The sequence below is a fragment of the Aulonocara sp. 'chitande type north' Nkhata Bay genome, linkage group LG10 (assembly GCF_057382095.1).
Source record: "Aulonocara sp. 'chitande type north' Nkhata Bay isolate Kocher_YH1m ecotype deep benthic linkage group LG10, A_spYH_male_GT1.1, whole genome shotgun sequence".
Lineage (NCBI taxonomy): Eukaryota > Metazoa > Chordata > Actinopteri > Cichliformes > Cichlidae > Aulonocara > Aulonocara sp. 'chitande type north' Nkhata Bay.
Window position 1 is genome coordinate 4,898,178 of NC_141353.1, and position 27,852 is coordinate 4,926,029.

The 27,852-nt window shown below is 39.4% G+C and overlaps 1 protein-coding gene across 4 annotated transcripts in view; it reads left to right on the forward strand.

Moving 5' to 3' along the window:
* Window positions 1-27,852, forward strand: part of igsf9bb (immunoglobulin superfamily, member 9Bb) — a 144,551-nt gene that overhangs the window by 11,671 nt on the left and 105,028 nt on the right. For all 4 annotated transcript variants that reach the window (XM_086307890.1, XM_086307886.1, XM_086307887.1 and 1 more), the window contains exon 2: window positions 18,481-18,672. In XM_086307890.1, coding sequence (XP_086164016.1) covers window positions 18,481-18,672 — 192 coding nt within the window. The remainder of the gene's footprint in view (window positions 1-18,480; window positions 18,673-27,852) is intronic.

Genomic DNA, 27,852 nt, shown 5'->3' on the forward strand with positions numbered 1-27,852 from the left:
ATTTCTGTGGAAAGACCTTAGCATCAATCTACCACCATCTTTATTCGGGGGTTTCGGTACCTGACAGCAGAAATGATGAAGCCCATCAGATGAAGGGGAAAGACACCTTTTGTCTGATAGGTGAAAGTCGTCTTTCCCTTTGATGAAGCAGTGCTGTGGATTGATTTGAACTTCTTCAGGTGTCCTTCTGCTTGGAGGACTGAAATAAATGTATACCAAAACCCTGGCCGTACACATACCTATCAAAGTGAATTTTCCAACCGCCAATCAAATCACAAGACGGCGTAAAATCAAATTAACTGCCCTACATTGGAGGTGTTCTTGGTCTCTCTTCCTCCTACTTTGCTGGGGACTTTGCTGTCTGCAGACTTTCATTTTCTTTTTTCTGTTATGTCCCTGAGATTATAGGCGTCATTAGCGCTTTGTCCACAGCTGCATGAGTTTGCAGTGGGGTATATGGATGGGCAGATGTACACAGTATAAGGGAGCTCCTGATGGGCAAAAGAACCGTTTTGTTATCAGTGTGTTTTGAGACACTTTGAAAGACAAAGTTTGGGAGCAGAAAAATGAGACCTGCCTCACAAAGTGGATTATCAGTTTTCTCTGTAGCCATCAAGACATTACATAGTTGTCTCTTGCAAACCTGTCACATCCTCATAAGGTTACTGTGACACTCCACTAAATGATCCTGACAATGTTTAATGTTTGTAATCAATGCATTTTGCGAGGAAAGCCTTCACTTGAGTTAACACTGTTTTTCCTGATCTGCTTAGAGATCTCAGTGTGCATGGTGCACTGGTTCTTTACCTTACACCCCCTGCTAGTTTTACAGACACAAACTTGTGTATGCTGTGAGGGAGAGGAAGTGGTTAGATGGATGAGTGGATAACTTCTACTCATTTTATCAGACAGAGCAGTGCGGCTCATTTGAAGTCAAATACTGTATAGTGTGTTTCTCTGAAAATAAGCTGAATATCAGAGCATGTCTAAAAACCATCCTTCATACCAATCCCATTTTCATTTGGGGGCTTTTTATTGCAGCAGTGTGGTTTTTGGTAATGGCTTCCTGCTAACATACATCTTGGTGAGTCCGTATACTCTCTCTGAATCCTGTACTCCATATCACATTTGCCCACCCCCACCATCCTGGCTTCCTCCCCTGTCTCATTTTACAGCGTGGCCTACTGATGCAGCACAGTCAGCTTCCTCCACGCTGACTTCTCTAGACCCATTAAACATTTATTGGATAGGGCCATAAGATACCTCAGTTGTGCTGCCTCACATCTTCACCCTGATACTTATGTGCATTCTAGAGGCATTATTTGACATGGGCCCTGTATAAAATGTATATAACAGGCAAACTGACTACATGCTAGATATGACACGTGACACATCAGCCCTTCACTGCTCCATGGCAACAGTGTTGGTGTATATGGATTGATGGAACTTGACGTGGATCCAAAAAACAAATCAGTAGCTGTAAAATTCAAGATGTAGTTCTCAATTGAAGCAAACTGCTGTTCTGCCTTTCTGGAGTTTTTCCTTCCCACTTTTGCCCAGTGGCTGGTCCGATTGTTGGGTCTTTACCCAAACAACTTGCCTCTTTGATCTTCTGTAGAGGTGAAACATTTCTTCCCATCACAGTCAAATCATTTAAGAAACAATTCTCTCACAGACTGGATCAATCAAGAGCTCTCACAAGATGCTTTGTGTTGATTACTGAAATATAGTACACAACGCAAGGGCAGCTCGGAGAGATGGTCGTCCTTTATTATACCGTTCATTCATATGCAGAGATTGAAAGAATGAAAGGCAGTGAGCTTTTTAGAGAGATGGAGAGAAGAGCTACCTGTGTGCAGAGCAGTGAGAGAACCCTCTGGACCTAAGGTGGGCAGGGAATAGCTGTCATGTCTAAATAGAGACATATAAAGCAGCTGGCACTGTATCTCCTCTACCACCAGACAAAATGTGTTTACTGTGAACATTTGATGGGCACGTTTCGCAGACAATGCAGGATTTGTTTGCTGCATCTTTCAGGAATCCTGGATTATTATCTAACTGGAGTACGTTGTTGCAAATGTTGTATTTGTATTTTTCCTAAATTATCCATTCATAATTTTTGTGTGTAAAATCACAAGACTAAGGGAAAGAAAAAGTTAAAGGTGATTCTTACAGTGATCCTAATGACACGACCTTGTCAGAGCAGCGACAGCCACGCATAACTGCTGAGTAAGCAGGTGCACACATGTGAAGGAGCGACACAGGTGAACAAACTGGAGCTTTAAGCTGGCATTTCGGCAGCTGTACATGAGTACCGTCTATGTGTGGGGGAAATGTTTTCACTTATCTGATGTATCGCAGGGATTATGGAAGTATATGAGATCACACTATTTTTTTTTTAATTGGTAGTGAGTGCTTTTATTTAAATCTTGCCCTTAACTACTTCTTGGCAAGCGTGCTGCTAGCGTCAGTTTCCAGTATGTGGGTCAGCTCAGTGTAATTAAGACAGTCAACATCTGAAACAGATGATGAGACCCAATGTACTCCAGTGGTGTTGTCATCATAGCAGGCCATGTAATGTTGAGCTTGAAAGTCTGTTTTTGCCTTAATGTGTGTTTTTGATTGTAAAAGAGTTTATTTCAGTGATTTGGTTCAATGTAATGTAGCACAACATCACTGTAGTGCTATCTGGATGCTATGAAACTAATTACTAATTGTTTGGTGGGTCAGACAGAAGAGTGGGTTGTATATATACACACAGCAAGAGAAAGCAGTTTAGATAAATATTTAACTTGTTTAAGCTCTGGAATAAACAAACTTGTTACCGAGCAGATTTTCAACTGCTTTGGTTGTCTCCTGCTTTGACTCCTAACACAGACTTTTGTAGGTTTCAGTTACGATACGGGTCCTGACCAAGTGCCAGCACCTGGCAAGAAGAAATAATAATGTGTTGGAACCAGTGTTGCTGTTGTTGCTCAAAAAAACCCCTAATTTATTACACACAACTCTTTAATTTGTAAAGAGTAATGTGTATCTTTATTTATTTATTTACCCACTGCACTATGTGGAGTGCAGTGGGTCTGGGTGGTGTTGCTCCGTCCAAAGCAAATTTCTTCAAAGGGAGACAAAGAAAGACACTTTGACTAATGTAGAGGATCAAATCTGTCACCAAGGCCATTTACTGCACGCCTTCCCCAGTACTTTCAACTGTCCTGTCCTCTTGCCACTATCCATGGCTGTAAGAAGTACTCCCTGTCATAAAGGGAAAACATTACAGCACTCCCTGCCAAGTGCAAAAGATAAAAATGTAAAAACCATGAATTTAGGATGTTAAATTTGTGAATACAATACATAGCATTTCATATGGAGAATAAGAAGGGCGAAAGCAGATCGTTGAGTGAAACAGATGAACCAGAATTGGTTTGTAAAAATGCTGCAACTTCAGTGGTGGAACTGGTTTAGCTTTCATCCGTCAGATACACAACAAAGCACTATTTTTGGTAGAGCATGCTAGCGGGCCGTCGTTATTACCGTGTTTTTTGGAAAATACGTCACACTTAAAATCAATCCTTTGATTTTTCTGAAAGTCGACAGTGGCCCTTATAATCCCGTGTGCCTTATGTATGAATTCTGGTTGTGTTTACTGACCTCGAAACGATTTTATGTACACGGCGCTCAAAAATCTGTCAAATGTTTTAGCACGACTTTGCTAAGCTACGAACCCACACCGCTTGATGGATTGTCGGAGCATTACGGCTATCGTAGGCAGGAGCCTCGCGGAGTGATACATACTGCGCTTCAACATAATGTTACCGTATTGTGTGTGTATAACCTCTTTTTAAGTTTTGTGGATATTATACATGGTTATGCTGAGGATACGTCGGCCAATTTCCACTGGAAATGCCTTTTGGTTAAACTGTCAGCAAGGAATTTGCATTTGAACTGTTACATTTTACAACTTTAATGCACAGAAAAAACAGCTGCTTGTTTAAGTGAAAATACATTGATGGGTTTTTTTTGCACTAATAAAGTTGTGGAGTTGTAAAGTATTTTGTCTAGTGTCAATTATATCGTCATTTATATCGTTATCGCAAATTTTCAAATGTATATCGTGATAAATATTTTTGGTCATATCGCCCTGCTCTAGTCTGGAGCTCAGGCTCACTTGGCTTATGTATTTTAGCAGGACAGTGACTGGAAAGACACCAGCAACAGCACCTCTGAATGACCCGAAACAAAACAAAAAACCATATTAAAAGCAGGACAATCAAAACAACCCCCACCACCCGAAAAACAGAAAGGTTTTGGAATGGGCCAGTCAATTGATTGTGATGTTTTGCCATGACCTCAAACACTGTTTATTCTCAAAAACCTTCCAGTGTGGCTGAATTAAAACGTTTCTGTTAAGAAGAGTGGGCCAAAATTCCCCCACAGTGATGTGAAACATTTATTGCCAGTTATTGCAAATTCTTAATTGCAGTTCTTGTTGCCAAGTGTGGCGAAACCAGTTATTAAGTGTAGGGGACAATCACTTTTTCACAAAGGTGCAGGTAGGTCTGTTTTTTTCCCTTAATATATTAAATCCTTCTTTAAAAACTGCGTTTTCTATTTACTCTGGTTATCTTTGTGTAATATTTAACCTGAAATGTAATATTGGGAAAAACACAGCACCGTATAAGCTGAGTGCTGTTGATTCGCATTCACCTCTAAAACTAGCTTAATGCTCAGTGCTTACACCAGGCCTTAGTGTAATCTTCAGCAGCAGCCAAAAAGAACAGCGAGTGGTTTTGGAGCAGCAGGGCCTCCAGGTTATGTAATGTTAATACAGGGAGAATACACTGAAAAAAGCAGGTTGGATGCAGGTCTGATGATGCTCAGGATCTATTATTACTAAAATCTTTGTCTGTGTGGCCTTGTTGCTCCTGACTTGCTGCAAGAAGTTAATGTGACACCACACAGAGTTACTGAACAGTATGCATCACAGCCGATGAGACCCAATGCACTCCAGTGGTGTTGTCATCATAGCATAATTTTCTCTGATAATAGAAAAAATATATTTTGTTTTATTTAAAGAAGGAAAGAAAACTTACATTTGTGTTTATGTATGCAGTTCAAAGATAGAAACATCTGTTGTGTTGGCCCATCAGCCGGCGTTAAATTGCAGAGGACACCAAGCTCCGGTCAGAGCTGTCGCTACCAGCAGGTGATAAGTGGCTCCCCACACTCCCTAGCAGATCGTTACATGGAGAAACCTTTGGAATACAAGCATGCTGATCCACACAGGTGTGCACACAGGTGTACACATGGGTGTTCACAGACGCGGACTACACCTTTCTTGGCTGTTGCCTCAAAGCACATTGTGCGCTGTCTATCTTGCGTGCGGCACAATATCGTTTATTATTTAGTATCTACTGTTATCTACTGCTAGCTAGTTTATTGTGATGGTGCTGTTTTTTTATTATGTTGCTCTTTTTTTGTTTGCTTTCTCTTCTGTTTTTTTTTCTCCATACAGGTGATCCAGGTGTTCTGTTTGTTTTTCTTTCTTTCTTCCCCTTTCTCACCGTCTCTTCTCCCCTCTGGTTTTCTTTCTCTCCCTCTCTTTCTTTCATTCTCTCTCCCTGTCCTGTCCCCCAGTCATGTCTGTCCCGTTTGTAGCAACCGAAAATAAAATAAATACATAGTTATAATAAAGGTCAATCAAATGGACCAATATGGCAAGGCCATGATGATCCACTTGGTAAAATAAATCTGCTTGGCATCTTTCTTGGCCTTAAGACAACAATTCTGATGGCTAAAGATCCAAACGGGACAACAAAAAAATAAATAAATAAAAAAAATAATTTCTGCTACTGCACAGAGAATTAGGAGTTTAACGCGATAAAAGGGATTTACAAAGCAGGATTAACAAGTTTGTTTCACATTCAGAGTGATTGTTTTTGAAAGGGCCTATATCACAAGGATATTTGACTTTGGAGTTTTGTGCACTATCATGGTTCAGAGAGCCTAAAATTACTAATCCTAGATAATTGGCACAACGCTGGTTATCACCTGCTTCGATCGTGAGAGGAGTACAAAACTGCTGTTAGTAAGATGTCCTACATATAGAATGCTCAGCATTTCCAACAGTTCGGTGACCTTTTGTCTGATGAATAGCCAACTGTTGTAAAGTGTAGCTTTGGTACATAGTTAGCAGACTGTTCAGGCCACTCCACCCCACAAAACTGTGTCCACACTACAATCAAACAACAGTGTACAGTAAGCATGCTTTTGGCTATGTTATGTGAGTAAGAATTTACTGATTAAAGATAAAAAACATAATCAATATATATTCAAGTTACAGTACTGTTACTTTTTTGGAGTAACTAATGGAGTCAAAATACAAATTACTGTTACTGTAGACTCATGTCAGCTAAAGAAATCCACTGTAGATGATCATATCTGAAAAAGATTATATCCTATCATTCACCAGGACAGTTTTCCTCCTCTTCATCGTTCAAATGTCAGTCTCACAAACTTATCTGGATTTGTTACATTAATATCATCAAATCACAACAACAGCCGCCTCAAGGCGCTTTATATTGCAAGGTAAAATCCCAACAATAATACAGAGAAAATCCCCAACAATCAGAAAGGGAAGAGGGAAACTATACCTGCTGATCCTACTTCTACTTCTGGTAAATATATAAGCTCATGCTGATTGCGAAGGCACAAACATGTGAACTGAACATAAAATGAACTGAACTGAATTAAAATGTAAAGAAAGACAGTAGTATTTCAATGAAGTGGGCAGTGAGGCTCATGTGATATTGTAGACAGCTGTTTAGCTCTGTCTTTATACTCCATGTGCATCTGTGAAAGTGTCATCTGAAAAATGAGAGCTGCTAACTGGCATGACATGATTGTCTTTGTCATTTGCCTTTCTTGTTGTCCGTCAGAACATGGACAGAATGAGTTCTACCAACTTTATGTTGACAATGTGTCATATTTCTATGGAGAAAAAGTTGTTTTATCATAATTATCGTTATCGTTTTATTGCCCAGCCGTAGTAGATATAGCTAGAGCAGCTTTTTAATGACAGCAAAGCGTTTCTGATGTAGACTATTAGTAAATCTCTAAGCTGTAAGGATTTCTAAAAAGCTGATGACACTCAAGGCAATACAGGGAAGGTCTGGGGTAAACCAAACAAATCTGCGTTTGGAGATGGCTGGTGGGGTGTCACTGGCTGCAGTAAAGAGAAAACCTGATCAAACTTAAAGCATGAAAACTTTAAAGCTACACATCGACAGCATATATGTTGCCTAAATCGGTTTTACATTTTAAATGTGGTTTCCTAATAGTAAATTACAGTAGAATTCAAACATCTTGCAATTAAGTAACATGTTCTGAGTCACACAGGAGCAGTGCTGGTCATTTTGTGTATTTTGCGTGTTTTGTCACACTTCTGTGAGCTTTGGTAACGGGACTGGTTCTTATGTAGGGCTTTTCTACTATACCTGAGCACTTAAAGCACTTTATACAACATGCCTCATTCACCCATTCACACAAGCTCCCTTTTCAATGATCAAGTGCTTTCTAACATTCACACATGGAGTATCTTGCCAAAGGATATTTGGCATGCAGACTGGAGCAGCCATTGATTGAACCACCAGTCTTCTGATTATTAGGTGACCTGCTCTACCTCTACCACTCCCCCTCATTCCTTCGCTGTAAGACTGATATTGTTTTAAGTAATTATTAAAGTATTTGTAGGCTTCAAGAGCTGCATTTATTTTATTTTTTTGTATTTTCATGTGGGGATTTGCTAATTATGGGAGAAGCCCACACGCACTACTGCTGTGTGGGCTGATACACAAGAGCAGGGGTGTCGAATTTATTTGAATCCGTTCCCTGGGCCCTGGCTCCGGAGAAATACCTGGATTCAGATTGGTGTTTGCAAAATGTAGACTCATAACGACTACACCTGTTACACAGCACTTTCGACATTCCTTACATCTGTCTGAGAGGAAATGTCTGACTTTGTTTGAGGAGTTGTCTTAGATGTGGATGCTGAACAGTGTCTTTAACCTGCCTAAGTGTTAATTTCCTACCAAAAACACGGTGGGCTGAAATACATATGTACTTCCTCCAGTGGTGGAATGTGATCCTGACCTGTTTAAAGTTACTTAAAGAGAAAAAGAGTGGAACATGTAACACATGCTGATAGCTGAATAGATGCAAAAATGTCTGTGTATCCCTCTCTTGATGAGAATACACTGCTTCACTTCATTTAGGTTTGTGCCAGGATTAACTTGGGAGTTTTCCATCATTACCCTCCTGAAACAGCAGTTTGATCAGAGAGTTTACATCTTCCCAAACAAAATTGCACCAAAGATCTAGGTTTGCCAGAGGTTGATCACACATTGCAGGCACGAAAACAACAGACAATACAGAAACTATAGCGTAAAGAAATCTGGGGTTTATATAATGAACGTGGTGTTTTCACGATCTGCCTGCTGAAATAGAGACTTGTTTATTAAATTGTCAGTATTTAAAGAGTGAAATAGTCATAGAGCTGTTTGCCCTTGCTTCTTTATGAACATTCTTTAACTTGAATGTCTGCTGATCTACCCTCAGCTGTTTGGCCTTAATTCCTGACGGTCAGCAGGAGGTAAGAGGCTTAACACTGGGATTTCCAGGCTTCTACCGTTCTACCTTTAAAAGCCGGAGAGCAGTCAAATGCTGGAAGTGGAAGCTAAATTGGCTAGTCATTCATATGTATATTAGGTCGTTACCTAGGAATTCTGGAGGGAGGGGAGTGGGGGTGAGTGATTGAGGGGGTGGGGGAGTGGAGTGTTTCAGTTTGCCATCTTAGGGAGAAATCAACACATGTCCTTTGTATGTCCTTTGTTGCTGACATTTATTGATGAAAACAGTACAAAAAACCAACCATTTGTACACATATTTACAAATAATGATAAAAAGTGAGTGAGTACATTTCAACATTTTCAGCAATCACTCACAATCCTGGCACTGCCACGGTATCTGTCGTCTGCATTTACCACATGTGTACCTGTAGCAGTGAACACATCGCACAGTGGCCTGATTTTTTTTGCATCTGTGTTTGACCTGACACGTGGCCCTTTTTCCAGGGCTCGGTGTGGAGTGGCATACCTGAGTGGTGAATTCATTGCGATCTGTCTGTCTAGTGGATTGAGGAATTTCCCTGCGAATCTTGTTGACTGTGCCGAGGATGGTGGTTTTCCGTCCAAGAAGTTTTTGCGCAAGTGAAAGCGATGTGAAGAAATTGTCCGTGGTAACATTTCTGCCCTTGTCTAGGAATGGTTCCATCAGCCTCATTACTACATTTTCAGAAAGTCTCTCCCCAGTGGGACGATTGGGGTCCTTGCCAAGATATGGGAAGACATTGCAAATGTACTTGGATTTTAGGTCGCAGGCCACCCAAAACTTGATCCCAAACTTGTCCGGTTTACTTGCAATATACTGCAGGAAACAGCACCGAGTCTTTGATGGGAAAAGCTGTTCATCAACGGTGATATGTAGACCAGGGTTGTAGCACGTGATGCAGTTGGTGACAAATGATCCCCACACACTGGAAATTGTAGCGAACTTGTCAGTCTTTGCTCGATCACAGCGGGTGGACTTGTCATCACACTTCTTTGTCCTCTTCACAGACACTTCACAGACAAATCTATGGACCATTTTATATCCATCTTGCTGTTCCTTGCACAAATGGCACTGTACAAAAAAATTTGCTGTCAAACTGACGTCATGGCTGCTGCTAGCTGCGACTTCAGCTGGCTGTGCAGAAAATAATAACTGCGTGCATAAGTTTGAATTTATTTTGGATTTTCTCTAATCCACACAGGGTTGTATAGGTATAAATAGTATACTCACACTAACATTGCTAAGCGATATTTGGTTAACTGATGTAACTTAGCAAGTTACGCCTCGACCTGATGTCTTTGCAGCCAAAGACTTCAGGTCGAGATGGGATTCTGGTTGGATGTTTCACCAATAGAACTGAGAAAGTTCGATTAAACTGGTTGGTTTCATGTTATCGACCTGGCTTTTAGGTGTAGTCCACAAATTTTCAATAAGGCTGTGATCGGGCTTTGGGAAAGTCAACCCAGAAGCTTAATGTTAGCCTGCTTTAGCTACTCTAAAACCAGTTTTGATGTGTGTTTGGGATCATTGTCCGGCTGAAATGCCTAATTGTGTCCATGTTTCAACCATCTGTTTTATTTGAAGTGAAGTTGAAGAACTTGGAAATCGTCCTCCTTCTTTAGGATTCCCACCCTCTATGATGTTTGACAGTCGCTATAGTGTTTTTAACTACTCCAAACATACTTTCTGTCATTGTTGCCAAACAGTCATTTTCTCGTCAGATAATAAAACCTTTGTCCAGAAGGGATTTGACTTGTCCATTTAGGCAGTCGCACATTGTAGTTGAGCTTGAACTGATGATCTTGGAATCAACACATGACATGCATCAGCGCATCAGTGCCAGGAAAAGTGGACTGGATTTAAAGACATTTTGTAAATGGGAGCCTCATAATCAAAAAAGCTGGCTGAAAGTCTTTGCCAGGTGTGGTCACTTTAACCGGTGGCTTCGGTTGTTTGAAAGCAGTATGTATTTGGGATTAAAAGCTTGTCGTAGTCAAACTCGTCAAGCTTTAGGCAATATAAATAATTTCTGCAACACATTCAGTTCATGGTGAACCAGATGCTGCTGCATGCACACTGGAAAGATATTTAAATTCAAATGATGAGGGATGAGAGCCCAAGACCCAGAATTAGGTCAAGTCTCCCATCCTTTGGTAGCATTAGTGTTTTAAGCCACCCTTGTGTATCGGAGGGTTGGAGCACAAGCTGACAAACACCAATGAGCTATGCTTTTCCCCTTAGCTTGTAGATATGACTTTGCAATTGCAGATTTCAGTTTTCCTCCTTTTCCTACATCTTTCTTCCAGTACACAGATTTAGACTGCATTGTTCTTCACTGTTCCTTTCACAACAAATACACTGCAGTTCACATGGTTGTGCACACTTAACTTTATTGTTTTGTGTTTGATGTCAAGCTCTTGTCTGCTCCTATGTTTTGGGTTTTGAAGACATTTCGATACTGTTTTAAAATTTTAACATATTTGTTGGGCATCTAAGGAAAAATATTAAGAGTTAATATACACTATTTGTAAATGCTATTTTAAATGCCACTACCACCAAATAACAATAATAATAATAGAGAGCAATAAAGGGTGCATGGGTTTGTACTTTACTCCATCTAACACTTAAGAGTGGGACCACGCCACCAAACACGCTCCTTGCGGTTCTCATCTATATAGGCTCCCCCAGTCCGATAAGCTGTTTATTCTTGTTTACATGCCCCGCCCTACCTCCCCTTATCAATTCTTTATCTTCTTCACTTCTGTTTAGTACATGGGGATCTGCCAGGTCCTACTTCTACTTCCCCAACCAGCAGCTCAATTTATGTCCAAGCCATTCACCTTTACCTACAAAAACACTGTCAAACATAAAATGAGGACGTGAGCCCAGCGAGTGAAATATATATTATATATATATCTTATATCTTCTAACTGACATCCAACCCGTTGGCCATATGCACAGACGACAATCAACATCTCCCCTTCATTTTACAACTTCAAACTCATTTCTCGACCCATGCACCAAAGCTCCCGATGCACAGTTTTTACATGGATGTTAATCTGCACTCTGCAGTTTTTGATTTTGCAGAGTGTTGGCGACTTCTTCTTTGTGTGGTATGCCATTTCATCACTGAGTTACTTCTCAGTTCATCCACACTGCAATAATACCACTTAGAGTTGATGGTGGAATATCTAAAGACATTTTATGAACTGACTTGTTGCAACAGTGGCATCCTATTGAAGTGCTACTCTTAAATTCCTGCGAATTCAGTGAGTTCTGTTGTAGCCATTGGTGGAATATTATATCCCTTGTTGTACAATATGTGCTCCACACTAAATTCTGCCCAAAATGCTTAATTAATTATTTTAATAACATGTAAAATTTGTTCCAAAATTCAATGCAAAAGGTTAAATTTAATGTAATCTGGTCAAATTAAATTTACAGCTTATAGCAAGCACTTTGAATAAATAAACCTTTGATTTGATATATTTCAGTTCCATTGTACTCAAAATAATTGCTTCATGTTTATTAAGGGTTTCTGAGTGTGGGCTTATGGGCTGACTGGCATGATTAATAATGCTTCCATTCATTTCACAGGACTGTCATTTTATTACCACCACAGTATGCTAAGTTCAACTTTCAAATATGATTCAGAAAGAAGGTGCAAGCATAATAGGATGTAGCTAAAAAGAGTTTACGTTGTACTGTGTACAACATTATGTAGACACTTGGAAGGGTGGACAGTTGCTGCTGTTGTGGCAGCGCCAGGAACAAACCAAGGGGAACAGCTGAGAGGCCTGAGTATGCTCACTGTCATCAGAGTTTCAGCTCAGATACTACAGTGTTGAGAATGCATTATTCTTGTATTGTTTATTTATTGCACCTCAGTGATTTTTTTATGCATGGATTCTTTTGTCACCATGTATAAATATAGAAATATAGAAATGTTCCTTTCTGTGAGACTTCATTGTGGCGATAAACCTATTTGTAGTGTCACAGTGTATCATACTGTTAAATGATCTCCAGGAAAAAACAGTTAACCTTTGACTGTCACTTTGCTGTGTACTGGAATATGAACCAGAGAACACCTGTAACACACATATGTTACATTTAGTTTTTTTGCTTTCTTTGCAACTGCAGAAAGAAATTGAATTAAAATGAGTTTAGAAATAATTACATTGAGAATGTCATGCAAGTAATAGGAAGAAAGAAGTGTGCTCTTACAAACTTGTATTTTCCACTGGATTCTGTTTGTAGTACATGGGCAACCTCCAGAGCTAAAAAACTGCAGTTCCTCTTGGTGCCATTGGAGGCTAAATCCAGCTCCCATTCGCTTCTCTATTATAATACCCCACTTTACAGCATTAAAAAGCATGTTTACTGCCTGGTGCAAAAAGCCGTATTGGCCTCTGTGGATAGTTTGCCCCATCATGAAAACTGTTGTTGCAGTGATTTTTTTTTTAAACGTTTATTTATTGTTTTGCAGAACTCATCCATCTGGATACTGGAGTTAGAAACTGACATAGATAGCTGGAACAACTCTATGCCTGCTCGCTTCAATAAATCTTTCCCAAAGCTGCCCTCACTTCCTCCTTCCTATTTCGCTGTACTTACTAGTTCACTAACTGATTTCCATCTGTCCTCCTCTAACTCTCATTTTCTACATTCACCAGCTCCTCAAAGTGCTTCTTCTCAATGCGCTATCTTCACTCATTAGTCCTTTTTTTTAATCACTATCCTTAATCAGTGTAACCTGCTGCACATCCTTTCCTGCCCAATCTCGCTTGCAGTCACCTATCACTTTTAGGTCGCACTTTTTGCATGAAATGTGCACCACCTGTGTGCAACTTTCTCCACTCTTATAAGTCATCCTTTGTTCCTTCCTCTTCTTGAAGTACGTGTTCACCACAGCCATTTAATCCTTTTTTTTTGTTTTTGGGAAATCCACTACTGTCTGGCCTTCTGCATTTCTCTTCTTAGCACCATACCTTTCCAGAACCTCGTTATCACCCCGGTTCTGTTCACCTACACCTCCACTGAAATCTTCTCCAGTCAGAAATCTCTCCTCAAGGAGACACTATCATTTCATCCACAAGTCCTCCTCCTCTTCAGCAAGGTCCAACCTCTGGGGCATATGCACTGACAACATTAAGCATCATAACTTTATTGTCCAACTTCAAACTGAATATCCTGTCTGTCCCTCTATTCACCTACTCCATTTCTCTTCTTGTCTACACCATGGTAGAACTGCTTGAACCCATCTCCAATAATACTGGGATTACTTTCCCACTATATCTACCTTCCTTCTCCCCGTCATATCAGCCACCTCTCTCCTTGTACCAATCATAGTCTACCTACATTTTCCTTAGTCACATTGAAATAAAAAAACAAAACAGTTTACCTTTGTAAGTGATCAGTCAACGTCAGAGTTCTTTGAGATTAGAATAAACATGTACACTTTGCTGACTTGTTGTGTCACCCTTCATTAAACACTATACTTTATAATCTGATTGTGGCTTTGAAGCAACTTACTGTACTCAAGCGTTACAGTCCTCCTGGCAACAATACCCTGAACCCTCCCTTTTTGTTCCACCCTGCCTACACTCTTGGAGCTGTGTGTATGTATGTGTATGCACACCTCAGTGGTTTTACCTTGCCACAGTATCCTCCCCTGGGTCTTTGATTGTAAATGAGCTAAACCCTTACGGTGGTGGTGGGGATTTAACTCACTGTCTGTCTCTTGCTCCTCTCTGTCTCATCAGTTATAAACAGTGAAGTCATACCTTCCAAGGGGGCTGTTTTGTGCTATCTGTGATGATGTCACCAGCAGCCAATCAACACATAGCACTGCTAGAGGTAGTGCATGTGCAGATGTGTGTGTGTTAGCGAGGGGGTGGGGTTGCAGAGGTGTGGGGTGCACCAATAGGAAAATCACACTCGCTCAGTTATTAGCCAGTTCTTCCAACAAGCATGAGAACACACATCAAACCACGAATCCACAGGCTGCTTCTGATACACACTGACTGCCTCTCAGTCGTGCTGTATAAAGATACTCTGTATGTAGCACATGAATGTGTTATTTAATGCATTCTATGGGAAATGAAAGGCCTATCCTGGTAATAAATCACTCAATGAGATACCCCACGCTGTTTAGGGAAGCCTAGCTCTCCTCATATTTGTTGATTTACATTTCACTTTGTGTTTTATATTTCATTAGTCTGACAGCAACGATTAGGTCTAATTATATGATAAATATCATCTGTTCAGTGCTAAACTTACACAATTACCGGTAATTGCTTTTCGTAGTGACCTCAGTTCAAGGTGACTGTGGAAGCTTTGCGTGCTTCCCTCCTCCAGCCTTAATATGCATTTGAAAGCTCAGGCTGTTGGCTGAAGACTTAATTTGGGTTAACGCTGTTGAGAATTTATAGCTGGTCTTGAATGAATATTCAATTACTAGATCAATGTGATTTGTTTTGGTGTGTTGCACAACAAACACACATATTGGTAACTGCAAACTAGAGAGGTCTTCAGTCTGATGATGGGGCTGAAGCAGAAAGCATCCTTTTAATATCTGTGTGTTTTTTGCGAGCTGTTTGCCCCGACCTTTTCTTTACTGTTGCACTCGGCACCACTGTCGAAGGAGAGGTAGGCTCATGTGTTATCATTCTGCTTCTGATTCACACGTTCATATTTCTTCTTCTGTTTCCATCGTGACATCTTTCTCCCCCCAAAGAAAGCAACAGAAGGTCAAACTTTTTTGCCAACGTGTCCTTTTCCACATTATTCCACATTGTGCTGCATTGAACAGCTTTGTGGAGATATTTATTTCTTCATTATTTTAATTTTAGCCTGGAAATACAGCTCACTCTCTGCTTGTTTCCACTAACAGTACTTGCACTTCATGATAAATACTCAGCACCTCTGCATGAAACACATTGGTGAATGGTTTCAGGTAAATATGATAAAGCACAGGGCAGCACAGTGGTTAACACTGTTGCCTCACAGCAAGAAGGTCCTGAGTTCAATTCCACCATCAGGTCAGCAGGGTCTTTCTGTGTGGAGTTTGCATGTTCTCCCCGTGTTTGCGTGGGTTCCCTCCGGGTACTCCGGCTTCCTCCCACAGTCCAAAAACATGCAGCTTGTGGGGATAGGTTAATTGAAAAATCTAAATTGCCCATAGGTATGAATGCACAATTTAGAGTGAATGTGAGTGCGAATGGTTGTCCCTCCCTGTGTGTTAGCCCTGCGACAGACTGGCGACCTGTCCAGGGTGTACCCCGCCTCTTGCCCTATGACAACTGGGATAGGCTCCAGCACCCCCTGCTACCCTGAAAAGGATAAGCGGAAGCGAATACATGGATGATAAAGCACAGTTATAATCAGTTGTAATCTTTGGTATTTACAACATATAGAGAGTCTTTACTATAGTCCTTTGTAGGACTACTTTTAAATTAACTAAAAAATGAATAGTGCTGGTGTGGGACCAGGTTGAGCTTTAGGTTGAGACAGTATATCCACTCACCAAATCACTGGTTTCTAAATATTTCAGCAGTTGATGCTTCAGCTCACAGTAATAACAGTGACTGCATTTTTTTTTTTATCAGTGTCTGAAAATATTTTTGCTGACTCACATTTGTAGTAGGTCTTTCTACAGAATACAGTACTAACACTAGTGAGCTGTCCCTTGATTATTTGTACATAGTAGATAAAATCCTGTTGGTTCCATGTGCTCACATTGCCTTCCACTGTTTGATTTCAATAATTAGAAGCGCTACGGGCAGCAGGCTATCAACTGTGCGCAGTAGATTGTGTTTGCCTGCCCGGCTTCCTTACTGGCCACAGAGGAATGAGCAGTGAGTACATCTGATTAGCTGTATTGACTGGTAAAATGCTACCACACCGGGTTTCCGCTCATAAAACCAAGCTACATGGTAATTAGCCTGGGATCAATGTGAGCGCCTAGCCCACAGACACACAGACTGACTCGGACTGCTCCGGTCCTGAGTGAACAGAGCGAATGCTTAAAGAAAAACCTTAAAGGACCGGGCATTATCGAGCATCAGGGACATTACTGTCACATCACCTCTTTCATGTTTTTGTCTGTTCACATTCTGTCAGTTGAAAAAGATTCTCACAAGATAGATCACATTCATGTGTCTGAAAGCGCTGTTAATCTTGCTGTTATCAACCACCCAGTGGCCTTGGTTGTGTATTGGATTTGTCACCGGTGGTCTTTGCATCTCGAGTGATGGAATTTTTAGCTGAGCCCAGGTTTGTGTTATCACACAAAAACACTCACTTCCTGGGTGGAACTCTGTTTCTAAACAGCTTTTTGCTACATTTCTTGCTAATCTCAACCATCTCTGTCGTGGCGTTTCTGTTAAACCACTGGAATGAGCTTAGCAGGCACCTTTGTTGTTTACTTCAAACTAGCCTCCAGATTGAGAACTTTGTCAGTCAAATGAGCTGGTTGAGACAGATCATCATTAGCCTATTATGGAGCGGAGTGACATTTTTTTTTTTTTTTTTTTTTTAAACGAACAGTTGTATTAGAACCAAAACAGGACCATTCAAAATAACAGAAAACTAGAGTTAAGCACAGAACATATGGGGAAAAAAATACTACTATAAACAACTATATCAAGGAACAATGTTGATAGCAGAAAAAAACTAAAGTCTAATAGATACTACTAGAGCCATGACAGCTACTGAGCATCTAACTGCCATGGCTGCCTGAGCTGTAACACTTGCATAAGTTTTGGGCTGTTACATTGTTGTGACAAATAGTGTGCAGGTAGACTATGTTTTATAAATGATCTGGGGCCTGTAGTATGAAGAAAGCTCAGTATATCAATGACTGTTTTTTTCCTTATCTGGCTAAAGGGCAAGTATGAGGAGTTAAAGTGTCTAATAAACTGAAAAACAAGAAGGTATATAAAAGGCTACAATAACTAAACAACTGAAACATATACAGCCTGACCTGTTGTTTTAGAGACAAGTGTAGAAATCTTTGTTGATTTATATGCCAACAGCTATCACATGGACATGTTAATATCCATCTTGGAACCTATCAATGGTGCCATAGTGGAGAAAGGCAGGGTACACCCTAGACCAGCAGTCCCCAACCTTTTTTGCACCACAGACCGGTTTGATGTCAGGCAACATTTTCACAGACTGGCCTTTAAGGTGTCACGGATAAATACAACAAAATAAAATGATATGACTGAGACAAAAACGGTGGTATTTTGTAAATATAATAATAAATGCGTCTTTACTGTGTAATCGTGTAACTTTATTAGCAGCGTCCTCCTGAAATGCGCCAACAACATTGAGAGTAACGTCCTCCTCTCTGGCCCTTAATGCTCTCTGATCGCTATGGTAACATGTAAATATTTCTTTCAAAATAAGAGACATGAGTACAACACGGGAAAAGACCCAGGGAAACCGAGTTAACGATAAAAACCATACATTTCACACCTGAGCCTCAACTCTCACGGCCTGGTACCAAACGACTCACGGACCATTACAGATCCCTAGACAGTTCACTAGTCTATAGCAGAGCTAATAAAGAGATAGCTAACCATTCACACCTTTGAACAATTTATAATCATCAGGTAACGCGACTCCACTAAGGGCATTTCCTTGGACTGTGGGAGGAGGCTGTAGTACCCATGCAGACACAGGGAAAACATAGAAACTCCACATATAAAAAGTTCTCAGATCGTGGATCTAATTCCAAAGTGGAACTTTACACTCTGTCGGTGTGTAAGCTGGATTCTTACCTGTAACTGTTACCTGTTACTGTTTCCACAGGTGCCCACGGAGTGCGAGAGGAGCCCCAGTTTGTGACAGCACGTGCAGGAGAAAACGTCATCCTGGGATGCGACGTTTCCCATCCCTTGAACGGCCAGCCCTATGTGGTGGAGTGGTTCAAGTATGGAATGCCCATCCCTTTCTTCATCAACTTTCGCTTCTACCCTCCTCATGTGGACCCGGAATATGCTGGTAAGATAGTGATTACAGTGAAATTGAGACATCAGTCAGTTGACACCAAGCTAAATCCAGGATTTCACTGACCTGAATGGGTTCACATTTGTTTGATGTTTGGCCACAGACATGAGTTGAATGAGAGGTGAGAGGGATTTTCCCTTGCTTTTGTTTGATTTCATTCCTCTGATCATTACATTGCAGAAATAATTCCCCCTCGTTTGACTTAAATTATTCATCCATTTGTCTCTTATATGATTAAATGGGAGTTTTCCAGGCTGAGAAGGAGTCGGCAGCCATGAATATTTTGGGAACTATAAATAGATTTCCACTTTTTTAGATAGTGGTGGTGAGAGTTATCTCATAAAGTTATCTCAGTGTTTTGTTCTAGAACACAGACAGTTGTACGTAGGCTACGTGAGAAAAAACTGACATTTCGATCTGAGCAATGTGTAAACTAATTAGGAAAGGAGGCAATTAGTGCTGACGTTAGCTAAAATCGTAGTGGTTTCTTTCATTTAGACTACCTGATTATTCCAAATTGAAATTTCTGTGTAAAGGGAAATTAACTAAATAAAATGAAGTTTTGCAACATGTCAAGTAAACACTTGTATTATTGGAAGTTTTCTGAAACTTTTCAACTGCAGCTCTCCTGACTTTGTAACAGAATTTAATGTTACATCTATTTAAGTCCCGTGAACATGGAGAGAATTTGTAACCTTTTAAAACCAGCTCTGGTGACAGTTTTGGTGATGTGGCCTGATTTGGTACAAGTACCTCCAGGGAGTAAAGGGTTTAATAATAACTATATGTTTTTCAATGATTATACAGGTCTGCAAAAAAAACCTTTTTTTTTTTTTTTTTGCAAAACATGAGGAGTTTACAATAAAAAAGCACAACAGCGATGAAAAAAAAGTCAATATTTTATTACAATTAACCATGCATAATCTTTCTTATAATTGAACAAAGAAACAAAAAACAATTCCTTCATGATATATTTAACACTACATGTTCACTCTTTTTGTCTGAGAAAACTTTCTCTCCTCCTTTCGCTTTATTTCCTTTGAGTCTCACACTTAGAAATATTAAATTAATGTTAGAAATCATTATTGGATATGGTTTTTTGACTCAAGTATAGGATACCAGATTTCAGTTTAAAAGGGGAAATTGTACGCTTAATTAAACTAAAAACCTGAGTTTTGCAAGAAAATCTGACGTGATGGAATTTTAAAAATATTTTTCTTGTTTTCAGTGAAACAGTCAAAAAGTCCTATGCAGTTTTTTGGTTGCAGACCTGTGCTATTCACATGTAGTTGTTACCACGAGTATGTTAGAACTCCACAGAGCCCTTTGTCCCCCTGTGTCCACAGTAGAGTGTGCATGGGTGTCTCCAACAATGTATTGTTTGTGAAAAACAGTCATATCGATTAAAAACATGTTTAATATAATGATAAACAATTAACATAGTAGATACAAGTCTACAGATCTGCATCAGATGCAGTGAAAGGTTTCTTTTTAAAGTGTCCTTAACATTCCTTATTCTACCCGTCTCAGGCTGCAGGAGGGGAAAAAAGTAAGATAGACTTGAAGATTGTAGTAAATGTACAGAAGCTTTGTGCAATCTTTCTGTATCCTCATACACTTTGTCTTAACTGATTAGTGTGTGCTAATTCACACTAATGAGACGAGTATCATAAAATATGAAATATTGATTAAATATGTATCCCACACACCTAAATACTACATCTCACTAGCTAATACTTTAACCTTTGTCATGTTTCTTTAATTTTACTACTTCAATTAAGCATGAAATATGAATATGCACCCAGCATATAATAGAAACTTTGTTTCCAAATTATAAACTACTTCTACTGTATATTCTTCTTGCTATATGCAAGTAAACAGACTGATTCTTATAGAGCGCTTTTCTTCATACAGCATGCTACATTCACTTCCTTCTATGCGTTTAAGTTCTTACTAACTAACATTTACACTGCAACGGATGCACTGGAGAGCATCTCATCCAAGGATACTTGGCATGCAGACTGGGGGAGCCAGGGATTGAACCACTAACCTTCTAATCAGTAGATGACCTGCTCTACCTCCCGAGCTACAGCCACCCTGTGTTTAAGTGGAATATGCTGTACTCCAAATGGCAGTAAAGTTCTTAAATATACCCAAGACTGGCAAACGAAAGTCAAACAAAAATTCTAGCCTTAATAGATGTATGATATCTCCCTTCATCAGGTGACACAGTGTCTTGTATGGAGTTAACTTTACTGGAGCTTTAGAGTATGCTACCGAGACAAGGGGCTGAAGTGGCTGCAAAAAACTATCAGTAAAAGTCTTTCAGGAGAAGCATCTGTGCAGTCATCTGTTCTTTTCCGACCCTGTTTTCCAAGCCTTTGGGCAAAAGGTTTGTTACACCTAACACATTTAAGTCAGTGTAATACAATTCATTTTTATTTATATGTCAACAAATCACTAGAGCAATCGCCTCAAAACAACATGTATTGAATATATTTATATTGTAATAGATAGAAAACCCAAACTATCAAAAGACCCCCTCTGAGCAAGTACTTGGCAACAGTGGCAATGAAAAACACCCCAATAACAGGAAGAAACCTCCAGCAGAACCTGGCTGGATGGACGGCTATCTGGGACAACAGGCTGGGGGTGATGGGAGAAAGACAGAATAAAAGACACTATAGAAGAGAGCCAGCGATTAAAATTCTGGTGCCGTATTGGAGAAGTTCAAGACCAAAGTGGAATGAATTCTGCATAACACTCCCAATTTCCTTAATTGGTAGATTAATTACAGTTAAAATGATTTGCCTCCCTCAATTGTTATACGTTTTTCAAAACTTAGCAATTCATCTTAGTTGAATGTTATAATTCTTTCATTTATTTGGAATTACAAAACTCAAAGGATATAAAAGAGTCGCCTGTGTAAGTGCAAAACAAGTGGAAGGCTGGCTCTACGAGACTTTGTGTGTTATAAGTTAACAAGTATCTCCTACTGGCTAGAGAGTCACCACCTGGTTGGACACAGAAAAAGGATTGGCAATCACACTCTCTTGGCACTATTGCAATGTTATCCTATTTGTCTCAAAACCTTCAGTGATGGATGGAGCCTGTATAACCAAGGTGTGTTTGCAGTCATCCTGCAGCTTCAAGAGAAAAACAGCTTGCCAAAGCCAGATTTCTATAGACATCGGAAGGTCAGACACTCAGTAAAGCCATAGCTTAATAATTTAGAAAAAGCAGTGAGACAGATAAATATGGATGGTCTCAAAAAGACTGAAAGAGAGCTGGGAAGAGAAAGGGGGCTAGATAATGTTAAGATATGACTAAAGTTAAAGTTGAACATTTTAAAAGTCTATTTAAAAGTGAAGTTGAATAGAATCACCTATATGTGATAAATAAATAAATCAGAGGCAAATCTGTTTCATTGCTGCATCACATGTGCCAAATGTGAGGACTTTTGACTGGGAATATTTTCCTTGTTTTCAAAGATTTTAAAAGCCAAATAAGACTGAATCCTCTTCTGATCATCACCTCCTGTCTTATGGCCTCCTCTGTGCAAAAAACCTTATGCTTTTCTTCTGGGAAAAAAGGATGTTCCAATTTTTAACATCAGGATAGCAACAGTGAGAAAACAGACTGGAGGACTTTGAACAGATTTAGCATCTTTAATATAGAGAGAACAAAACTTCACTGCCTTTAATGCAGCTTGAGGATTTGAGTTGATAGGGAGGGGTGTGGGGGGCAGTGATGTGGGGACTTTGTTAAACAATTGTTCATAGACTGTCCAGTTAAAAACTGAAACATTAATTTCAACTGAAAGGTTCTATATTTTTCATTATATATGCTTCATAATAAAGGTATTTGAAGCAAGAAGACTGGCACTGAGATAACTTGGTTTACTGATGATGATGTAGGCTGACATCAATTGCTTATTGTGATTTTTATTATGTAGTTAAATGTCATGGCCAAAGCATCAGACATACAGAGGCTTACATTGTTTCCTTTTTAGATTGGGACAGTTGCTAAATGGTTGATACATTTGGCTGACCCCAGGGGCGGTCTTTCCTACACGTCCCTCTGTCCTGCCTTCTGAAACAAGCATTGTGCTAGTTTCTTTTTATATACTAAAACAAAGGAAAAAATTGAGTGATAGAATGTTTTTTCTTGTAGATCTTCAGAATTGAATTTATGGACATATAATGATAATTATGCAATAGAAATTGCAGCTTAAACTAGGTAGAGAGAGAGACCAATAAAGAAATACAAGGAAGTGGTTATAAATTACAGTGTTCTCATGGATGATCTCTAAATCTTTTTCCCATGAGAATATTTCCATGCATGCATTTGTCCACTTTCTTCTACTTATCAGGGTAACCGTGGGGCTGGAGCCTATCTAAGCTGAGACAAGGCAAGAGGCAAAGCACACCCTGAACCCAGTCTGTCACAGAGCTAACACATAGAGACAGACAACAATTCATGCCTAAAGCCAATTTAGAAAAATGATGTAATCTAACAAGTATGTCTTTGACTGTGGGAGGAAGCCAGAGTATCGAGAGAGAACACATCATTCACAGGAAACTTCATACAAAAAGGCCTCATTGAGCTGGTGGAACTGAATCAAGGACCTTCTTGTTGTGAGGGTACAGTGCTGACCTCCGAAGCCCCGAGATATCATGGGTCAAAGTTTTGTAGAATGTTTCCGGTACACATGGGAATCTGTAGGATGGAGATATGGATGAAAGATCAATAAGCAAACTGAAAGATCATTTAACAAACCACAAATAATAATTAGTTTATTATCTCTCTCTTTCTCTCCCTCTATGTATATCCTATATATAGGATAATATAAGAGTGTCAAGTTAGCCCCTTATTCCATTTTATTTAACTTAAGGTAACTTGAGTTAAAAAAAAAGAAAGAAAATTATACATTTTTTAAAATTCATTCCTTTTTTATTATTTAAAATGCTTCCATAGACTCTCGTCGTCTTCTATGTAGGCAACAGAGAGAACTGAACTGAAGTTGTCCTGGCAAACCTGGCAGGCTCGCATTGAGTGATATAATGTCTGGTGATAGTAGAAACAAACAGAGGTTTTGTTCAGTGTCCACGTACCATAGAAATGATAGAAAGTTGGGGTAAAAGAGGATCTGTACAGAAATAACAGTAGAAAAAAGATCAACATGTTTTTTTTTCTCCAAGATTTTCCGTTGAAGGCTCTATTCTTGTATTTAATGGACAGATATGAGCGTAGTATTGATTTTACACCTGCAGCGGTAACAAGGGATCTTGCAGTACCAAAAGCGACCTCATACCGAGTTGAAAATGTGGACCCAAGGCCAGTCCTCTAATCTTATCAAAGTTAATGCCAATCATCATGACTGGAGCTGTGATAGACTGCCATGTGGTGATTGTATGAAACTGATAAAAGAGACAAGAAGTAGGAATAGATTGAGTTAACAAGATAGGATTAGAGGAACAGCTGGACCTCTGTCATTATTACAACAAATCAAAGTCCTGCTGGCTGCTGCTTTTGCTGTCTTCAAAACATTCCTTTTTTATATGTTCATTGCATTGTTGTGGGTGTAGTTTAGGCTCTATTTACTATGTGCCCATAAGATGATTTAACATTCATTTGAATCTCAATGGTGAGCTGTAGACAACATGTTGTTGTGGTCAGTGACGCTGTTAAAAATAGTGCTGTCTTCGTGCTGTTGTTAACCACGAGTCAATGCATTTATAACGTAGTTCAATAACTACATTTTCACTGCACACTGAGAACAATCTGTATTTAAAGCCTGCTTCTTTTAAAGTTGCAGTAGTTTTTAGTAACTTTATCACACAAGTACAAAGAGCAAGTGAGAAGCAATGCGGGGGAAAGAATGCAGAGAATCTCTGTATTGATTTGGAGGCACCATTCGTTATAAGGCGGACAAATGGAAACATTTCAGAAAAATATGTCTACTTATGCCCTCACAGCATAAATGATCCATGTCAGTCCCACTCTAAAAGGTCAAGGGTTCAAAGGTTTCCTTTGTTTGCTGTGTTATTTAGCTCTTGTTGTTATGTTAGCTTGCACAGGTGTAGTACTTGTTTCTGGCTGAAACTGTTTGAAATGCTTAATTGCAGCTTTCTGGAATGTCTCCTGAAATGTATGGCTTTTATGAGGAAACCCACAGTGACTACTGTGTGTGATAAGGACATAACTGCTACTGAAAACAGTTAGTGAAGTGTGGATAGAAAACATGGCCAGAGAGAGCACAGTTTTCTTTTACATGCCACCAAAATCCTCTAGTGACTCTTCATTTGAGTGTGTAGTAATGCTTCAAGGTATGTTGGAATAAATCAGGAATACAAATGACTCCGGCTTCTCTATGACCGCAGTAAAATCTTCCTCTTGTCACCTGTTGAGATTTTTATGGCAGCAATATAAATGAACTACTGGCCTTAGGCAAGTAAATCTACCACCACAGATCTCTTTAATTTTTAGAATATGTATATTCTCAAATAAAAAAAATGGGGGTCAAGTAAAATCTCGATCTCTGATGATGGTTGAAGGTGGGTTCTATACTAACAATGAACTCAGATCCAAGCAGTTCATTTCAATAACACGAGATCCTCGAAAATAAGCACCTGAGTGAGATTTACTTAATGAGAGATAGCTGAAGGACCTTCTTTCTGTGCAGCAACAGTGCTAACCACCAACAATAGAAAAATGAAATATCGCGATAGAATGTGGGTAAAACGCGCATGCGCAGTGCCTTTGTTTTCATACGCACACGTCGGAAAAAGCATGGCGGCGACGGAGAAAGAGGAGGGCGAAAGCAAACCGTTGAATGAAACGGATGAACCAGAATTGGTTTGTAAAAATGTTGCAGCTTCAGTGGTGGAACTGGTTTAGCTTTCGTCCGTCAGATACACAACAAAGCACTATTTTTGGTAGAGCATGCTAGCGGGCCGTCGTTATTACCGTGTTGTTTGGAAAATATGGCACACTTAAAATCAATCCTTTGATTTTTCTGAAAGTCGACAGTGCCCCTTATAATCCCGTGTGCCTTATGTATGAATTCTGTTTGTGACCTCGAAACGATTTTATGTACACGGCGCTCAAAAATCTGTCAAATGTTTCAGTACGACTTTGCTAAGCTAAGAAGCCGCACCGCTTGATGGATTGTCGGAGCGTTACGGCTATCGTAGGCAGGAGCCTCGCGGAGTGATACGTACTGTGCTTCAACATAATGTTACCGTATTGTGTGTGTATAACCTCTTTTTAAGTTTTGTGGATATTATACATGGTTATGCTGAGGATATGTCGGCCAATTTCCACTGGAAATGCCTTTTGGTTAAACTGTCAGCAAGGAATTTGCATTTGCACTGTTACACTTTTATATAACTTTAATGCACAGAAAAACAGCTGCTTGTTTAAGTGAAAATACATTGATGTTTTTTTTTTCCACTAATAAAGTTGTGGAGTTGTAAAGTATTTTTTCTCTTGTCAATTATATCGTCAGTTATATCGTTATCGCAAATTTTCAAATGTATATCGTGATAAATATTTTTGGTCATATCGTCCTGCTCTACTGCCCACTAATATTTGGTTAAATGTTGCTAAGCAGATTACACCTGGACCATATGTTTTTGGTAGTACTCAACAAGATTCTAGCATTATTCCATCTGGATTTTAGACTCTTCTTGGCTGATTTGATATTAGTTAGTTAGTTAGTTAGTTAGTTAGTTAGTTAGTTAGTTTTCTGGCAGGAACTTGACTTCTAAGCATAGTTCACACATTTTCAGTAGGGTTCTGTTCAGGGCTTTGGGAAGCCCATTCCAGAGACTTAATGTTGGCCTACTTAACTATTCCAAAACCAGTTTCTTTGTGCTACTGGGATCATTGTCCTCTTGGAACAGCCAATGTCAAATTGAATCCAGTTGTTTATTAGAAGTGAAGTTGAGGACTTTGGAGGTTGTCCTCCTTCTTTGCTATTTCATCCACATGCAACTGTACAACTGGCAGCAAAACTATGGCGTTATTTTTGTGCCACTACTCTGAGCGCACGTAAAACAAATTTGCAGGTGCAAGTGTTGCATTTTGTGGAGAAATTTATTTTGAACGAAGAAAAGCTAAATTTGAGTGAACAAAACTCATAGCTGCGTGCAAAAAATGTATTTCAGTGTTTGCTATTATCCACACACACACAATAGCAGCCCCTCTCGCTCAGTTTTTGCATTTGCGCTCGCTCGCAATGTGTTGCTCGCGCTCTCAACATTTCTGCCCGTGCACGTTCAACTCTTTCTGTACACCGTTATATTTGTGCCACAAAACCAGCCAATCACAGACTTGGATGCAAAAAACTCTGATTGGATGATTTGGTCTCCAATCATCTCGAAATGATGAAATGCAATATCTCAGAATCCATTTCGTCCAAAGCTCAAACGAGGCAGTGGCGGAGGAACACAGAGTGGCAGAGTTTGAAATATTACTCTTTCTGGGTCACAAAATAAACTTTTAAGATATTTTCATGCGAGAATGGTGCTGTGTAAACTTCAAATATCTGCTTGATTTATCAAGACATCACATATTTGCAAAAGTGGTCTAACATTTTTTTTAAAATAAATTTCTGCTCAAAATGCAACACTTGCACCTGCAATTTTTTTTTACATGCGCTTAGAATAGTGGCACAAAAATAACGTCATACAAAACAACACCAGAGCTGATTTACATGGCATTTCCATGATTGGTATTTGCGACTCATGAATCTGGTAAAGTTGACTAACTCGTATGTCACTGGTGTTGGAAACTTAGCTAACATCAAGTTTGTTTTAATATAGCTTCATGAGTCAAACTTTTATAATTGGAAAGCATGTCCCAGCTATCTTCTTGAAATTTTTCCGCTGTGGCATTTTCAAGCATTTGATATTTTATTTTGAAATCAGTCACTACACATATATAATCTGTAAGGATTTGTAAGTGTTTGAAAAGCTTACTAACTTCTAAAATCTATATAGATAAAATCTGTTAATCCTGGTGCCAGTTTATATTGTAAGCTTATTGCAGATTGATTAACATACATAGGATGAGTGAGGGAAGGACTATGTTTTCAATATAACTTTGCTAGGAAGTTAAGAAGAAAGAAATAACCCATCTTTCTATTTCATATTAAAATCCTAAAAAATG